This window comes from Ornithorhynchus anatinus, chromosome 12 (genome assembly GCF_004115215.2).
Source record: "Ornithorhynchus anatinus isolate Pmale09 chromosome 12, mOrnAna1.pri.v4, whole genome shotgun sequence".
Taxonomy (NCBI): domain Eukaryota; kingdom Metazoa; phylum Chordata; class Mammalia; order Monotremata; family Ornithorhynchidae; genus Ornithorhynchus; species Ornithorhynchus anatinus.
Genome location: NC_041739.1, coordinates 55,220,627 through 55,235,942, shown reverse-complemented (window position 1 = coordinate 55,235,942; position 15,316 = coordinate 55,220,627). Strand labels below are relative to the sequence as shown.

Sequence of the window (15,316 nt, the reverse complement as noted above, 5' to 3'; positions counted from 1 at the left end):
TCCTAAATGGGGCATGTGTCTGTTTATTGTTATATTGTACTCTCCCAAGTGCTTAGTACAGTGCTGTGCACACAGTAAGTACTCAATAAATATGATCAAATGAATTAATGAATGGTTTAAAGGCACTCAAGCAGCACTCTTCTATAATTTATTCTTGTTCCTCTCCTACTGCACACCAACTCACACACTTCATTCCTCTCAAGCCAACCAGCTCACTGTGCCTTGTTCTCATCTCTAACTTTTTCTCTCCCTCCTGCGGGGACTTCCTCTCCCTATCTTCAAAGTGCATTTCATATAAAATCACATCTTTCCAGATGGCTTTCTCTGATTAATCTCTCATCTCCCCAATCCATTTTCTCCATGACTGGCAATCCAACATTTCCCTAGTAACTATTCATTTGACTTTGAGGGCAGATTTGAGACATTCCAGATTAGATAGGATTAATAGTTTTATATGAGAGCCATTAAACGTCTTTTTTTATGGTATCCGTTAAGTGCTTATTTAGTGCTAGGCACTGCACTAAGCAATGGAGTACATTCAAATTAATCAGGTTGGACACAGCCCATGTCCCAGAAGGGGCTCACAACCATAATCCCCATTTTACAGATGAGGTCACTGAGACCCAGAGAAGTCAAGTGACTTGTCCAAGGTCACACAGGAGACAAATAGCAGAGACGGGATTAGAACTCAGGTCCTTCTGACATCCAGGTTCATGCTCTATCTACTAGACCACGGCTACTTCGACACCACATCATTGTCAGGCTCCCTAGAATTCAAACGTTTTTAGATACTCAAGGGTAAATTAAGTGTCTCAATACTTTGCTACTTACACCAGGGTGAATAAAGTGCTGATTGACTACATCAGACAACTGATATAAGCCAGGATATGGGCTAACTAGCACACTGGTACTATGAATTCCTCTTCATATCATATGCCTCTCTGGCAACACTCCATTATAAGCTGAATATATTCCCCTCCACTATACCAAATGATATTTTCACCAAGCAGAGGCTTCAGACAGCTTTTTCTGATCACTTCTTTCACTCAATCCCCCAAAGGAAAATGGAAAGGAAAACTTGATAGTAAAAAAAACCCCACCCAACCGGTATACTGAGTCTATTAAATTTTATATTCCAGCTCTAAAGCTGATTATAAATTTAATCAGGGGATTTAATGCATGCAAATTTATTAGTTCCCAGTTGATAGCAATGTTACAGAGATTCTAAAGGGTTTAAAGATGCCTTGTGTATATAGGCAGGAAAAACAGAACAGAAATATTCACCTATAACTCTCAATGGAAAGCACAGTTCATGAGGGTCAAAAGTGAATCTGCATATGCCAGAAAAAGCATAAATGAAGACCATCACTCAGGCTCAACTGATGATCCATAGCTTTTCTCTTTACACTTTTAATATTTGATCTCTTAACCTGGCTTTCATTGATTTAAGTATTTCATTTTGGATGTGGGTGTTTTTTTTTGGAAAGGGAGAAAATCTGCTAATGTATAATAATGTGGTAAGCTCCTAGTTATGAAGACACACTGGCTGAGTTTTGAAATGTATGATTTTTAAGAGCAAAATCTCTCTGAAGGGTAAGGAACATTTAATCCACGAGAACACAAGCACCTTGAGGATAAGGACAGTGTCTCTCACTTGTACTCCCCAGGTTGGTGATACAGTGCTCTGACCAAGGTGGGTGCTCAATAAATATTCTTGGTGAGATGGTAGAAACTACATTTGATATTCTAAACTTGAAACCAGAATTGATGCTCAATTTCTTTCAATCATTTCATGTCTTTGCTGTTCCCTCTCTAAAATGTCTAAAGACTGAAAGTTTTAAAAATTTTGAATCTCCCACATGATAACCCCAAGTGGCTCTAAAGTTTAAAAATGTATGTTTTTCTTTGGACTCAATAGAATTTCCGCAACAAAGAATCACCTGCCTGCAAGCTGCAGACCAAGTGAGGTTTTTCAGAGGATGACTGACGTCGTGCTCATCTGCAGACCCCATCTCTGCTCCCCGACACCTGCCAATGCTTAGTAAAGCGCTTTGCACACAGTAAGTGCTCGATAAATACTGCTGTTTGATTGCCCGATCCTAAGAAATTGTATAGATTACAATGCCGTGAATCAGCATGGACTAGTGGAAAGACCTACTCAAAAAACACCTGCCTGTTCTGTGATCTTGGGTAACTTAATTTCTCTGTGCCTCAGTTACCTCATATGTAAAATGGGAATAAAACACCCGTTCTCCCTCCCTCTTAGATTACGGGCCCACATGGGGCACAAACTGTGTCTGATCTGCCATGTTGTATCAGCCTTAGTTCAGTGCTTATAAGGATATTTGGTGGTTTGACTGATAATTAACCCTCTCTGAGACCTAAAATTGGACGGTTTCTAGCGTTGCCTAGGAGTCCTGTTGGGCCATTACATACTAATTTTTTAGTTCATTTACTGTACAGTGCAGGTAGAATATAGACTCATTTATAATGCATTACACTAATCCATATTGGATAGCCATATAACTTCTTTTATCCACAATTAGTTCCAAACTGAGTTACTTTGATTGATGAAATATATAAATGGCATCCTGTACTTAAAGGAAAATCATTTATCTTAAACCAAACAGAAATGAATAAATAGTAAAACCTGAAATGTAATTGGATTTCAGGGAGCCCACAAATGAAAAAAAAAATTCAATCCCTCATAAATGTTTACATCTAAGAATCTAACCTTCCATAAAAATGAATGTGCATTGCATATTAATGATCTAGAGGGCTTAAAAACCCTTTCATTTTGTATTTATAACAAGCTGAATGATTTTGGCCTCTTTTAAACCCACCTACCCACCCCTACTCCAAAATCTGAAATGTCACCACTACCTTAAGCAAGAATTAGCCACATTCAATTCCCATCAAATCAAAAACTATCTAGTGTCTGAAACACCCTCTAGCCCTCAGGAAAGGGTAAATAATTTAATCACCTAGCACCTTTTACTGTTATATCTACCTGGATTTCTAAAACTTGATTTTTAACTTGTACCTCCTAAAAGCAGTAATTCAGCGAATTTCAGACTAAGGCCAATTATAGCAAAGTTTATGTAGGTTGGGGAGAACTTGTGAATTGGCCTTTGCCGATGTGCTGTGTCCTTTTATTAGAAACTCTTTAAGTCAGGAGTCCATCTTGCCCAATTCATCCCATAAAAAAATAATATCGATGGAATGACATTTCAGCCTTACATCTCAGAAAGGACAAGGGCTAATTTTTAACTGCCATCAAACTACTAACAGGCAACTGGTTTGGTTTGCAAACTACTCAGGAGTCTGCAAGTCTCCTTTTCCATCTCGCAATGATCAGTTTCCCACTCTTGGTCTATCTGCACCATCTGCCAGTCTGCCTGCAGAAGCTATAGGAAAGGTGAGTGCCCTCAAAAAGCAAAGGGAAGGAGAAAAGCCGCAATTCTAGAAGTCCCCTCAGAGCCAGGAGAAGAGTATCTTTGCATGTATTCCCATCTTTTCATGTTTATCCCACTGTTTGACCAGCCTCTGTATTTATGTCTCCCCGAGATATGGATAGTAAGTTTCCATAGAAGACAGACCATGTCTTATTTTCCTTTAGCAATTTCCTACGGACCTCTGCAAGAAGTAGGCGCTCAGTATGTCATCGATTCGGCTGAATTCTGCTCAATTATGGTGTCGCTCTCAGCCGGCTGAATTTCTGCTTGATTCGGAGAAGTATTTAGAGGTTCGTCTTTCCGTTTCTGTACATTATTATTATTATGGTATTTGCTAAGTGCTTACTATGTGCCAAGCACTGTTCTAATCTGGCTCAATGGGCCTGTGATGATTTGACATCAAAATGTCTACAAACTATGTTAGACCGTACTCTCCCAAGCTCTTAGTACAGTGCTGGGCACACAGTACACGCTCAATAAATATGACTGATTGATGATTGATTGATCAACATCCCTTTTAATTCGGAATGAAGTTAAAATCACCAGAACTAATTGCTCACGCACAGAGAGTGCATGGTTGTTACCCACTTACTCTCCAATGGGTTGAGAGGACTGCAGAAAAATACTGATGGGTCCTTTACCATCGGCAGCCAAAGGGAGAAAGGATGGGGCAGAATGATCCAAGGGAAGAGGTTAGGATTATAGAAATCTAGCAGAGAAAAAGCAGGAAATAACAGAGGAAACCAGAAGCCTGTCAGTTAGCTGATCACTGTCCTGACCCCAAATCAAGAGTTCCAGGGAATCAATCCATCAGTGGGATTTATTGAACACTTACTGAGTACTGTACTAATTACTTGGGAAACTACCATACAAGAGAGTTGGTCAACAAGTTTCCTGCCCATAAGGAGCTGACAGTCTAAATGGGGAGATGGATGCTAAAATAAATTATGAATGCATAGGTAAGTGCTGTGGGGCTGAGGGTGAGGTGAGTATCAAATGCTTAAAGGCCACAGAATCAAGGGCACAGGCTGGACAGAAGGTGAAGGGATTAGGGGAAATTAGGGCTTAGTTGGGGAAAGGAAGCTAATTCAAAGGAAAAAACCCCCATGAATTCACAATAGAGAAGCAGCATGTGGATTAATGGATAGATAAGGTGCCTGGGAGTCAAGGACATCAGTCCTAACGCCAGTTCTGCCTCTTGTCTGCTGTGAGACTTTGGGCAAATCATTTCACTTCTCTATGCCTCAGTTACCTCGACAGGAAAATGGGGATAAAGACTGTGAGCTCCATATGGTACATGGACAGTATCGAACCTATCTTTTATTCATTCAATTGTATTTATTGAGCACTTATTGTGTGCAGATCACTCCACTAAGCACTTGGGTACCCCAACGCTTAGTAAAATGCCTGGAACATAAGAAGGGCTTAACAAATATAACTGGAGATATATGAAACTAAAAGAGTTTAATGAAAATGCCACACATGGGCCTGATGTGAACCAGAACTGAAAGGAACAAAACTGAAAGGACCCACTGAGAAATCCCAATAAAGTCATTTAGATTCCCTCAAAGCTCTTCAGTCCAAATAAGGGAAACACTATTGGTTTTCTTCTATTACAGAAATGTATGTGGATTTGCTTACACTATTAAGGAGCATTTCATACATATAAGATGAAATATTTTGTAGATATAATCAAGCTCCCTGCAATCTTAGGGGACTTAAGTGATTAAGGAATAGGCTATCAAAAGCATGTTTTCCAAGCATTGAAACCATGATGAACAAACTTTACCGGATGTTTGATCTTGTGTCAATTAGGAGCCAACACGCTTCTTCAGGAGAGATCAAAAGCCAACAAATGGCTTAATGAAAAATAGTCATTTCTCATTCTGTAGTTTTCCCTAACTCACGTGAAGAACAAAACCATAAAAAATTCAAACTGGACATGGGAATCAAAATTGACTTCCAAAGAGGGAAAATGAGTTCTACGGCAAGTCTTCAAACAATATAGCTATTTTTATTTTTTTAATATTTTAAGGGGAAAGTATGAAAATTCTCATCTGTAGAGAAGGAATTACTGTGGCAGATAACAACTCATTAAAGTGACACAAAGGCTAGCATCATTGCTACCATGTACGACTGTGTGGCTAGCCATGGAAATAAAAGTCAGAGTGTCAAGTAGCTGAAGAGAAATAACGGGGGCTAATGGAAAAGGCACGGGGCTGGTAGTCAAAGGGCTTGGGTTCTAATCCTGGTTCCACCACTTTTCTGCTGTGTGACTTTGAACAAGTCAGTTAAATTCTCTGTGCCTCAGTTACCTCATCAGGAAAATTGAGATTGACTGTGAGCCCCACGTAGGATCTGTATTGTGTCCAACCTATCTTGTATGTACCTTAGTGCTTAGTACAATGCCTGTGGGGCGGAGGGGTGGGGGAAGGTTTGAGAGACAAACCAGTACCATCAAACAGGATTCCAGGTCCCAGGATTCCCAGAGTAGTAGCACTAACCTGCTACCAAGGTCAGGATCATTCAGGCTAAAGAAGCTGAATTTTTTTCTTGTGAGAAATAACAACTGAATATGAAAACCACTGTGACCCAGTGAAATGTATGTTTCTGGCCTATTTGGGGATTTTGATCTTTCTTACTAGCTGCTATTCTGCTGATGAACAAGAGAAAGAAACAAAATGGCTTCCAGAAAGACTAGAAATCATTTTTCACATCGTCTAGGAGTTTCCTACTGGTTAGGGTTCCATTTGAATCACTACCTTAAATTTCACATTGAACTTCAGCTGCCTCTCAGTTCTCAACTTTGCAATAAAGCCCTATCTGAGTTAAGTTTTGACCAGGTAAAGGACAGTTTCACTTTCAACAGCAAGGAACACAGCCAGTGGGATAATTTACTGCTACAGGATTAGTGTAAAAACTTGTGATCGTCTTTTGGAATTTGATTGCTTCGGATCATGTCAAGTTTGGATGGGAAAAGGAAATAGCAAAGTTAACAAATTTTCCGATCTTCTTTTTTGTTTGTTACCTTTTAAATTTGGAGACACATCCGTGACTTATTTGAAAGGCTGCAGAACGAACCAGTGCCATCTGCTTCCACTAAACTGTAGACAGTAGACTGAAGGTCATTGTACAGGGAATGTATTTGTTAAATTGTTCTCTGTTGAGTGCTTAGTACATTGCTCTGCACACAGTCAGCGCTCAATAAATAGGACTAACATGAGCATGTTATGATATCATATTCTTCTCCCAGTAGTACTGACTTGTAGCAATTTTCCTGAGGTACCCTCCCTCTGTCTCAACTACCCCCCAAAAGTCCACTTGTTAATGGGGAAGCAGCATGGCCTAGTGGATATAGCTCGGGTCTGGGAGTCAGAAAGACCTGGGTTCTAATCCCCGTTCTGCCATTTGTCTGCTGTGAGACTTTAGGCAAGTCACTTCACTTCTCTGTGCCTCAGTTAACCTCATCCTTAAAATGGGGATTAAGACTGTGAGCCCCCTGTGTCCACCCTAATCACCTTGTATCCACCTCAGTGCTTAGTACAATGCCTAGCATGTAGTAAGCACTTAAATACCACAATTGTTATTAATTGCTGCACTGACCTACTTCTGTAAATCTATTTATTCCTAAACCTGGTTCTTGGTTTTGGTACCTCTGAAGTTAAAGATTTTCACGGAGTCACATTCTCCCATATACATAACCTAATCTCACCCACAAACCCTACCTCTTGGTAATTACAACAATCGCGTAGGAATTTAACTCAGCTTTTCACATAAAATCACAATCAGATGGAAAACAGTGGAGGGGATAGTGGTTTGTTAGCAACCCATGACCCAAGTTTCATTCATGAGAGGGGAAAATTCATTTTACGATCTGGCATCTTCCAATGGAAAAACTATTCCCAATTTACATGGATTATTTCATGTCCACCTTTATAAGAAAAATGTCATACTGACCCAAGTCGATACTGACCCAAATGCAAAATCACCAGGGCTGCATTAGCCCAAAAAATGATACATACAATTGAATGAATGAACAAAAATAATGATGTCACTGAAAGTATTATTACATTGCCATTTCTTTTTTTGTTGTTTTATGGAATTTGTTAAATGATTACTATGTGCTAGGCACTCTTCTAAGTGCTGGGGAGGATACAAAGAAATCGGTTTGTACATAGTCTATAATCCACATGGGGCTCACAATCTTAATCCCTGTTTTACAGTTGAGGTAAGTGAGGCACAGAGAAGTGAAGTGACTTGCCCATTAGGCCATGATGCTTTGAAGCAGCATAAGAAACAGCATGGCCTAGTGGATAGAGTTCAGGCCTGAGAGTCAGAAGGACCTGGGTTTGAATCCCACTTCCACCACTTTTCTTCTGTGTGACCTTGGGGAAGTCAATTCACTTCTCTCTGCCTCAGTTCCCTCATCTGTAAAATGGGGATTAAGGGTCTGAGCCCCATGTGAGGCAGAAACTATGTCCAACCTGATTACTTTTCATCTACCCACTGTTTAGTACAATGCCTCACATATAGTCAGCGCTTAAAAATACCGTAAAAAATTATAAAACACTATTGGATTAGAGAAATGGAAGAGGGGATTGGAGTGGTTACACAAGGAGTTTTCTCCCTTGAAAATGAACTCTTTCTTCCTCAAAAAATCACTAGTGACATTAACATTGATTAATTTACCATTAAAGATAAAATGAACATACAGTGTTAACTATCGATTAAACAATTGTCCTTTAACTAAAAACTCCTCCTAAACACTGAAATTAGAACACATGTATTTGGGGTTTTTCATGATTTTTCATACTGTTCAGATTTCATGAATGGATCGCTCTACTATTCTCACCCATGATTCCTCAATACTACTTATGAGCCAACTTTTTGCTTCTATCTTTACAATCCTGGTATATTTATTGTGCATTTAAGGCAGGAGAGAAACAAATGGGTGAAGCTGCAGCAAATGGCACAAGGATACAGTCCCTTCCTGGAAAGAGGATTTTGTGACGAACCATTTCTCCCATAATGCATCCCACAGACCATATATCCACTAGAACAGCAGAAAAGGGGAGGGAAAAAAGGAGGAGGGGACAAAAAAGCAAAGTTAACTAAGACAACTCGAAAGGAAGGGAAAAAGAGCAGGTTGATAAGAAAGCACATTTTTGCCATTTCCTACTGAACCCTGACTGAAAAAGTAAAAATACATTTTGAGTAGAATTGCATTGCTTTAAAAAATAATACCTGCAATTAGAAATGGCATTCGCTGAACCAAATATGAGTGCTATTTGCCACTTTGCATGCCTCTTTGAGGAATTTCCCCACAGATGATTCAATAATTCCCGCAACAGGAAAAGACTGCCTGACGCAGAGCCTCCAGTAGAAAGCAGACTTCTAAGCACCAAGGAAGAAAGGGATGGCAACATCAACTTTCCAATTATAGGGTAAAATCCTGAACCATGCCAAAAAAGGGGACAAAAGAGGAGTCCAGAAACCTTTGGGTGAACACTTTTACATGACAGTGAGATTTCTCTTCTGCCCTCCTCCCCTGGGTCACTGAGGGTCCGGGGGTCAAGTTGGGTATTGATTTTAACCCTCTGTCGAGGCAGAAAATGTAGCCACCACGTCTGTCCCACCCTGGGAAGATTGATGCAAACCCCACTGCCACCTTCCAGCCCACTGTCACCCTTCGTTTAGCAGCCTTGGTGCTCAGAGACTTCAAGAGAGGGCAGATGTTGGGATTTAGATGGGGAAAGCCTTCCCTCTCCTACTCCTCTCCCCAGGAGCTAACTACACTGGGTCCTGTGGCCAATGGACCTTGGGATATTTTTCCCACTGAAATCTTCCAAGAAAGTCAAGGGAAAAGATCTGCATGCCCAGTGTGGTGGAGGGTGGGCTGCCGGCTCTCTGTATTCTTGCAAACAGAGCTTTGTCAGTATAGAATCCTTAGTATGTGGGGAGTATGGAAAGACCCTGAGAATCCATTTCTCCTCTTTTTATCTCCCTTTAAAAAGAAAAAAAAAGCAGGGAACTTTTCGGAAAAACGAAATCTGGGTGAAAGGCTTCATTTGGAGGAAGGAAGAGGGTGGCAGAGGTGAACGCAAGGGCTGGAGCATGCCTGGGAAGAAGGATGGGGAGGGGTAAGGGGGTGAGGAGAGAGCAACTTTCTCCCATGTGACAGCTTTAGTGGCTCTTGGGGGAATGCAGCAAGACTGAGAAGGCCTGTGAACTCGGCGAAGCCGGCGTAGCGGGGAGACTTGAGCCGGCACTCGGTCAAGGGGACACTGTTAGGGGAAAGCAAAACGAGTTGTAGGGGGCTTATGTCAGTGCCGCAGAGTGGGGAGAAGCAGGAGGACAAGGACAGACCACTAAATATGAGCTTCCTTTCGGCCTTCTCCTTGCCAAGGCTTGGTTTAACCTGGCCCTTAAAAAAAACAACAACAAAAAAAACTTGGAAAGAATTTGCAAGGAAATCCTTCTGCTGCAAGTGAGATTTGTTTGCTTCATTCTGGCGTCAGCTACAGAGCAGGCGCCGGGATCCCCTTGCAATTCAATAGATGTGGCCCTGTGCCCAGCTTTTACGTCGCCAACCTACTCATGCCAACCTGCCCAACAATAGGACTTCTCCTCTCCCTCTCAGATGCCCCAGAATAATGCCCAGCTGCCACTCTGTCCAAATCGGGAACATTTATTCTGGGGTCGAAAAACTCTGGTGGGGACAGACGCACTAGCGTTCCGCTGGTCAACCTTTGAATGAAGAGCGCTGAAAAGATTCCTATAATGGCTAGGGCAATTAAAACTTAACCCACTGGAAAAAATCTGGTGCTGCTTTTTCTCTCATTTAGCATTTGGATTTTCTCAATCATTAGGACACAGAGCAAAAGTCCATAATTAGCCCAGTCATTCCATAGAATTACAGAATGCTTGGTTGGGGCTATTTTAAATTCCCCTCATTATCAGCAGGTCTTTGAGTTAGGCTTCTGATTGCGTGTTTTTCTTTTTACCTGTTGAGTCCCCAAATGGTAAACAGAAACTTGACGGTTTTGTGTATCCCTCCTCCTACACTCACCCAGAGAATCAGTAAGGACTTTCCATCAGTTCAACCACATGAGCTTACTCTCTTTCCATTATACAGAAACATCCTCCATATGCACTTTTGTCAGCCCCAGCCTATTTATCAGCTCCAGAAAGTCTAGCCAATCACAAATTCCTTCTTTTGCTCTGGCAGTTTGCCACTGAATAAAGAGATGGCACATCCAGAGGTAGCATGAATTCCGGAGTTTTCTCCCAAATGAACGAATCCTAACCAACTCTGGCAGAAACCTTCAGGATGGCAAGCGGGTGGCTCTTCAAACAACCCACTGTGATCTAAGATTGAAGAGATCCCTTCATCTTAGCACCTCTTAGGTAAGCTGTGAATATTTGGGGTTGATCCCGAGCAGTAGCTCCTACCGTTTTCCTTGTAGCCCATTCCCAAGATGACCTCCGGTGCTCTGTAATAGCGGGTCACCACGTAAGGAGTCATCATGAAGCTCGTGCCTGCAGTTCTGGCCAGTCCGAAGTCCAGAATCTTCAGCGTGCAGTCTGACTTGACCACGATGTTGCTGGGCTTTAAATCCTGCAAGGAAAGTAGCCAAAGGAGATGATAAAGGAGAAGGAATCGGGGCCAGTCACGAGATCTTTGTCCTCCTCCAAACTGGCCTAAGCAATGATGTTTTCTCTTTAACCTTTTAAACCTAGGCCTTACTGGCAACCGTTTCTCTAAACACCCCTTCCAAATCCTTCCTAGTTATCTGTCAGAGCAGAGGATGGAAACTTTGCCTCTCTTTCTCAGGGAAATGAGTCATTATGATTAATGCAATGATGCATTTGCTCTCCTTCCTTTTGGGGTACCACCACGTCCATCAGTGAGTTATCAGCACCCGAAGGATTCCAATAGGGCATCCAGAGAGTTCCATTACTATCCTGGGGCTGACCAAAAAGGAGATGAAGGGGAGCTGGCTTCCTCCAACTGGAGACAGACAACCTTCAGGCTTTACTCCTACTGGGCCCTTATTTCCTCTTCTCCCACTCTCTTCTGCATCACCCTTGCCCTTGGTTTTACACCCTTTATTCACCCCTCCCTCAGCCTTACAGCCAGTTAGCTATGACAAGCAGCTTGTAGCAAATCACATTTCTCCCACCCAGGATGAGGGAGTCGATACTAGTCTCCTTCTCTACCAGTGGTTGGCTCTTACCCTGTGAATGATCCCGGCAGAGTGAAGGTGCTTGATACCACATAGCATTTGGTAGAGAAGGTAAGACATTCTCTCATGGTCCAGTTCCATCTGAATGACTTGACACAAGTTGGCGTCCATCAACTCCATTACCAGATACCTAGAGATGGTAAATCCACACTGTGTCACATGACATCCTCGGGTCATATTTAAAACCCCTTAGACATTAGCCCCATTTATCTCATCTTACTTTAAAGTCTGTTTTTCCCATGGTTGTGTGAATCAAAGAAGCTGAGAAACTTTCTTAGAATACAGTGGTTAAACTGTGCCTCCACCACCATGTACCTAAATGGAACTATCGAGCTGAAGAATTTTGAAAACGTTACCCTTTGTACTTCACGATATCATTAGGCTCTGCATGGGAAATTTGTGACAAGAACATGAGAAGTAGCCTGGCCTAGTGGAAAGAGCCTGGGCCTGGGATTCAGAGGACCTGGATTCTAATCTTGGCTCTGCCACATGCCTGCTATATAACCTTGGGCAAGTCACTATACTTCTCTGTGCCTCAGTTCCCTCATCTTCAGTATAGGGATTCTAAACCTCCTATTTGGACTATGAGCCCCATGTGGAACTTGATGATTTAGTATCTACTCCAGCACTTACTTCAGTGCTTGGCAGAGTTATCATCATCATTTAGAAAATGTTCATAGCCCATATTATCCCATCTCAACCTCCCAGACTTGGGGAAGCTATATACAACATCCATTGTCTAAGATAGCAACATAGAAAAAAATCATGTCATCCCCCATATATCCCCCGTGCATAGTGGGATACACGTGTTCACCCACCAGATTAATTCCAAGGGCTTCATCCATTCCACTACCTAACTTTAGTCTTTGCCAAGATACGAAACGAGGCTTATCCTTGTGATTGTCCAAAAATCCTTTCAATTTAAACCAGCAGTTTCCTTCCTCCCTGTGTATCTTGAGTTGAATCCTTTAGATTGTAAGCTCTTCGTAGGGAGGAAATGTGCCTACCAACTCAGTTATATTGCCCTCTCCCAAGAGGTTAGTTAAGCACTTCATAAATACCAGTGATTGAATCATTATCCTCATTACTTACACATCTTGGAACTCCTCAAGTGACTTCTGGGGTGTGAAGACATTTAATAAACTGATAATCTGCAAAACAGGAAGGAGAGAAGGGTGGGCAGACTGGTTAAAGGGTCTTCCGAAAAGCATCTGTTTGTGTTGCACACAGTTCGATCTGCCCTGAAGAGCCACTTGGCTCCAACTAGTCAGGAGGCAGTGGGAGAGGCCAGTTTCAGAACTTGGTCTCTGTGGAAGGGAACATTTGGAAGGGGAATGCAGTCAGGAGTTGGAAGTGGCATGGGACACACAATCCAGGTGTTCAGAAGTCCTTGGCTCATGAAGGACAAGCAGCATGGCCTAGTGGATAGAGCATGGGCCTAGGAGTCAGAAGGATTTGGGCTCTAATCTCAGCTTCCCCACTCTCCTGCTGTGTGACCTTGAGAAAGTCACTTCACTTCTCTGCCCTCAGTTTCCTCATCTGTAAAACAAGCATTAAGATCGTGAGCCCCACATGGGACAGGGACTATGCCCAACCTGATTAGCTTGTTCCTACGCCAGTGCTTAGTAAGTGTCTGCCATCTAGTAAGTGCTTAACAAATACCATTGAAAACAAAAAAAGTTCACCTTGCAGGACACAGGAAGGTGAGTGACTGATGGGCTAATTACTTCTAAAGTTTGGGTAGCAAAGCCAGACTTGGAGGAAAAGGAGTGGGAAAAAAAAGCGGAGACTGATGATGGAAGAAAATGAGTCAATAGAGTGACTCAGAGAGAGCTCTCTCCCTGACAATGTCCAGACAGCACCCCGTCTTTGTCACTGACCCAGACAGAGCCCAAAGCCCAGACGGTCCCTCGGCTCCAAGCTTCTGACAGCTAAACTGTTTCACCATATCTCCATGACTCCACAGACTGCCACAGCTCAAATGTCCTTACTGGACAATTCCCAGATAAGTAGGGAGAAGCAAATGGGGCCTACCTGGCCCAGCTGAGGCAAGTTACAATGAGAAAACAGAACCAATAGCTATCATAAGAGATGTCCGGTGTCCGTTCACCTTCTCTATTGGTCTGGGCCACTCTTTCTAGGACCCAAGGGCACTAGACATACTAGCCCCTCACTGAGATCCCCATAAACCGAAGAGATAAAATGCTTTCTCTTGCCCATTACAAATAATTCTCCTCAGCTCATGGTCCTCTGGGATATTCCCTTCAGGAGGTTTTTTTTCGGGGGTTGCATCTGAAGGATAGTGGGCAATATGGTGAAACTGTAAGTTAAACTGTAAGCTCACTGTGGCCAGGGAACGTGTCTACCAACTCTGTCATATTGTTCTCTCCCAACTACTTAGTACAGTGCTCTGCACCCAGTAAGTGCTCAGCAATACGATTCACTGAATCTGTTTCCCTAACACCAAGTAATGTGGGATAAAACTAAAGGGCAGAGGAAGAGGGGCCTTTACTCTTGAGTATGGATTCCACCAACACGTGATGGTGTTTTGTGAATCCAGGCAACATTTGTAAAATTATTAAAATGATGACATGACCTTAAGCATTTAAAATGGGAGGAAAAGCCTTCCAAATGTTGGAGATAAGTTATCTTATCTGATCTAGTTATCTTATATCTACCCCAGTGCTTAATAGAGTCCTTGGCGCACGTAAGTACTAGCCTATGCATCTGAGCCTAACAGTAAGAGTGATGGAATCAAAATCACTAATTCCAAAAGAGCAAAAAAGTTTATTTGATTTCCCACTCCACCACCCACTACTATTAGCCTTCCTAGAGCTCCTTATGGGCAGGGAACTTGTCTACTAATTCTGTTGCATTATACTCACACAAACACTTAGTACAGTGCTCTGCATATAATAAGTGCTCAATGCTTACCACTAATTGATTTTAAACCTGGAAGTCGTTCTGAGAGAAACACAATCAAATACAATGCAACCATGAAAATAGTGACATTAAAGGGCAGGAATCAGAAAAGTAAGGACCTACTGCCTCAGCACTGAGGCCCTGGGCCCGTTCTCTTCAGCTTCCAAGATCTCTTCCACCTCCCTCCCCCGATCAAATGCCACTCACGTTTTTATGATTGACGCATTTCATGAGGACCAGCTCCCGGTAAGCCCTCTTGGCGTGGGTTTGATTCTGGAACGGTCGGCTGAGCTTCTTAATGGCCACATTTCGGTCAAGGACAGCGTCATAGGCAGCGCTGGGAGAAGGTGGGGGGTAGTGGGGGAAGATCACAAGCACCATGAGGAACGGACAGAATTGGAGCCCGGCCTTGTTCAAGGACCTGCTGACAGTCTGAGGCACAGCTGACAAATGAAAGTTGCCCGCTGCTACGGTCATTTGCAAAGCAGTCCCCATGACCAGGCCTGAGACACCTGTGAAAAATATCTTGCAAACAACAGACATCCGTGTGCTGAAAACAGCCCAGAGAAAACACTGTACAAATGTATCCTTCATGACAAGGGAAAAACAAAAAACAATTTTCTGCCACAAAAATAACCTCTCACACCCAGTCAGGGGCTCTTTATTACCCTAGGCAAACAATGTGATCTAAGG

At 42.5% G+C, this 15,316-nt stretch overlaps 1 protein-coding gene across 16 annotated transcripts in view; it reads right to left on the bottom strand.

Moving 5' to 3' along the window:
* The window catches only part of MAPK10 (mitogen-activated protein kinase 10), a 203,025-nt gene that overhangs the window by 39,398 nt on the left and 148,311 nt on the right, over nt 1-15,316 (bottom strand). For 15 of the 16 annotated variants that reach the window (XR_005660640.1, XM_029077198.1, XM_029077197.2 and 12 more), the window contains 5 exons: nt 14,831-14,960; nt 12,794-12,852; nt 11,693-11,831; nt 10,908-11,073; nt 8,437-8,508 (listed from right to left, as the gene is read on the bottom strand). Coding sequence is in view for 15 of the 16 variants with exons in the window: in XM_029077198.1 (XP_028933031.1) it covers nt 8,437-8,508; nt 10,908-11,073; nt 11,693-11,831; nt 12,794-12,852; nt 14,831-14,960 (566 nt within the window). In the remaining variant the exon portion in view is untranslated. The remainder of the gene's footprint in view (nt 1-8,436; nt 8,509-10,907; nt 11,074-11,692; nt 11,832-12,793; nt 12,853-14,830; nt 14,961-15,316) is intronic. The other variant, XM_039913806.1, reaches the window with a different exon arrangement.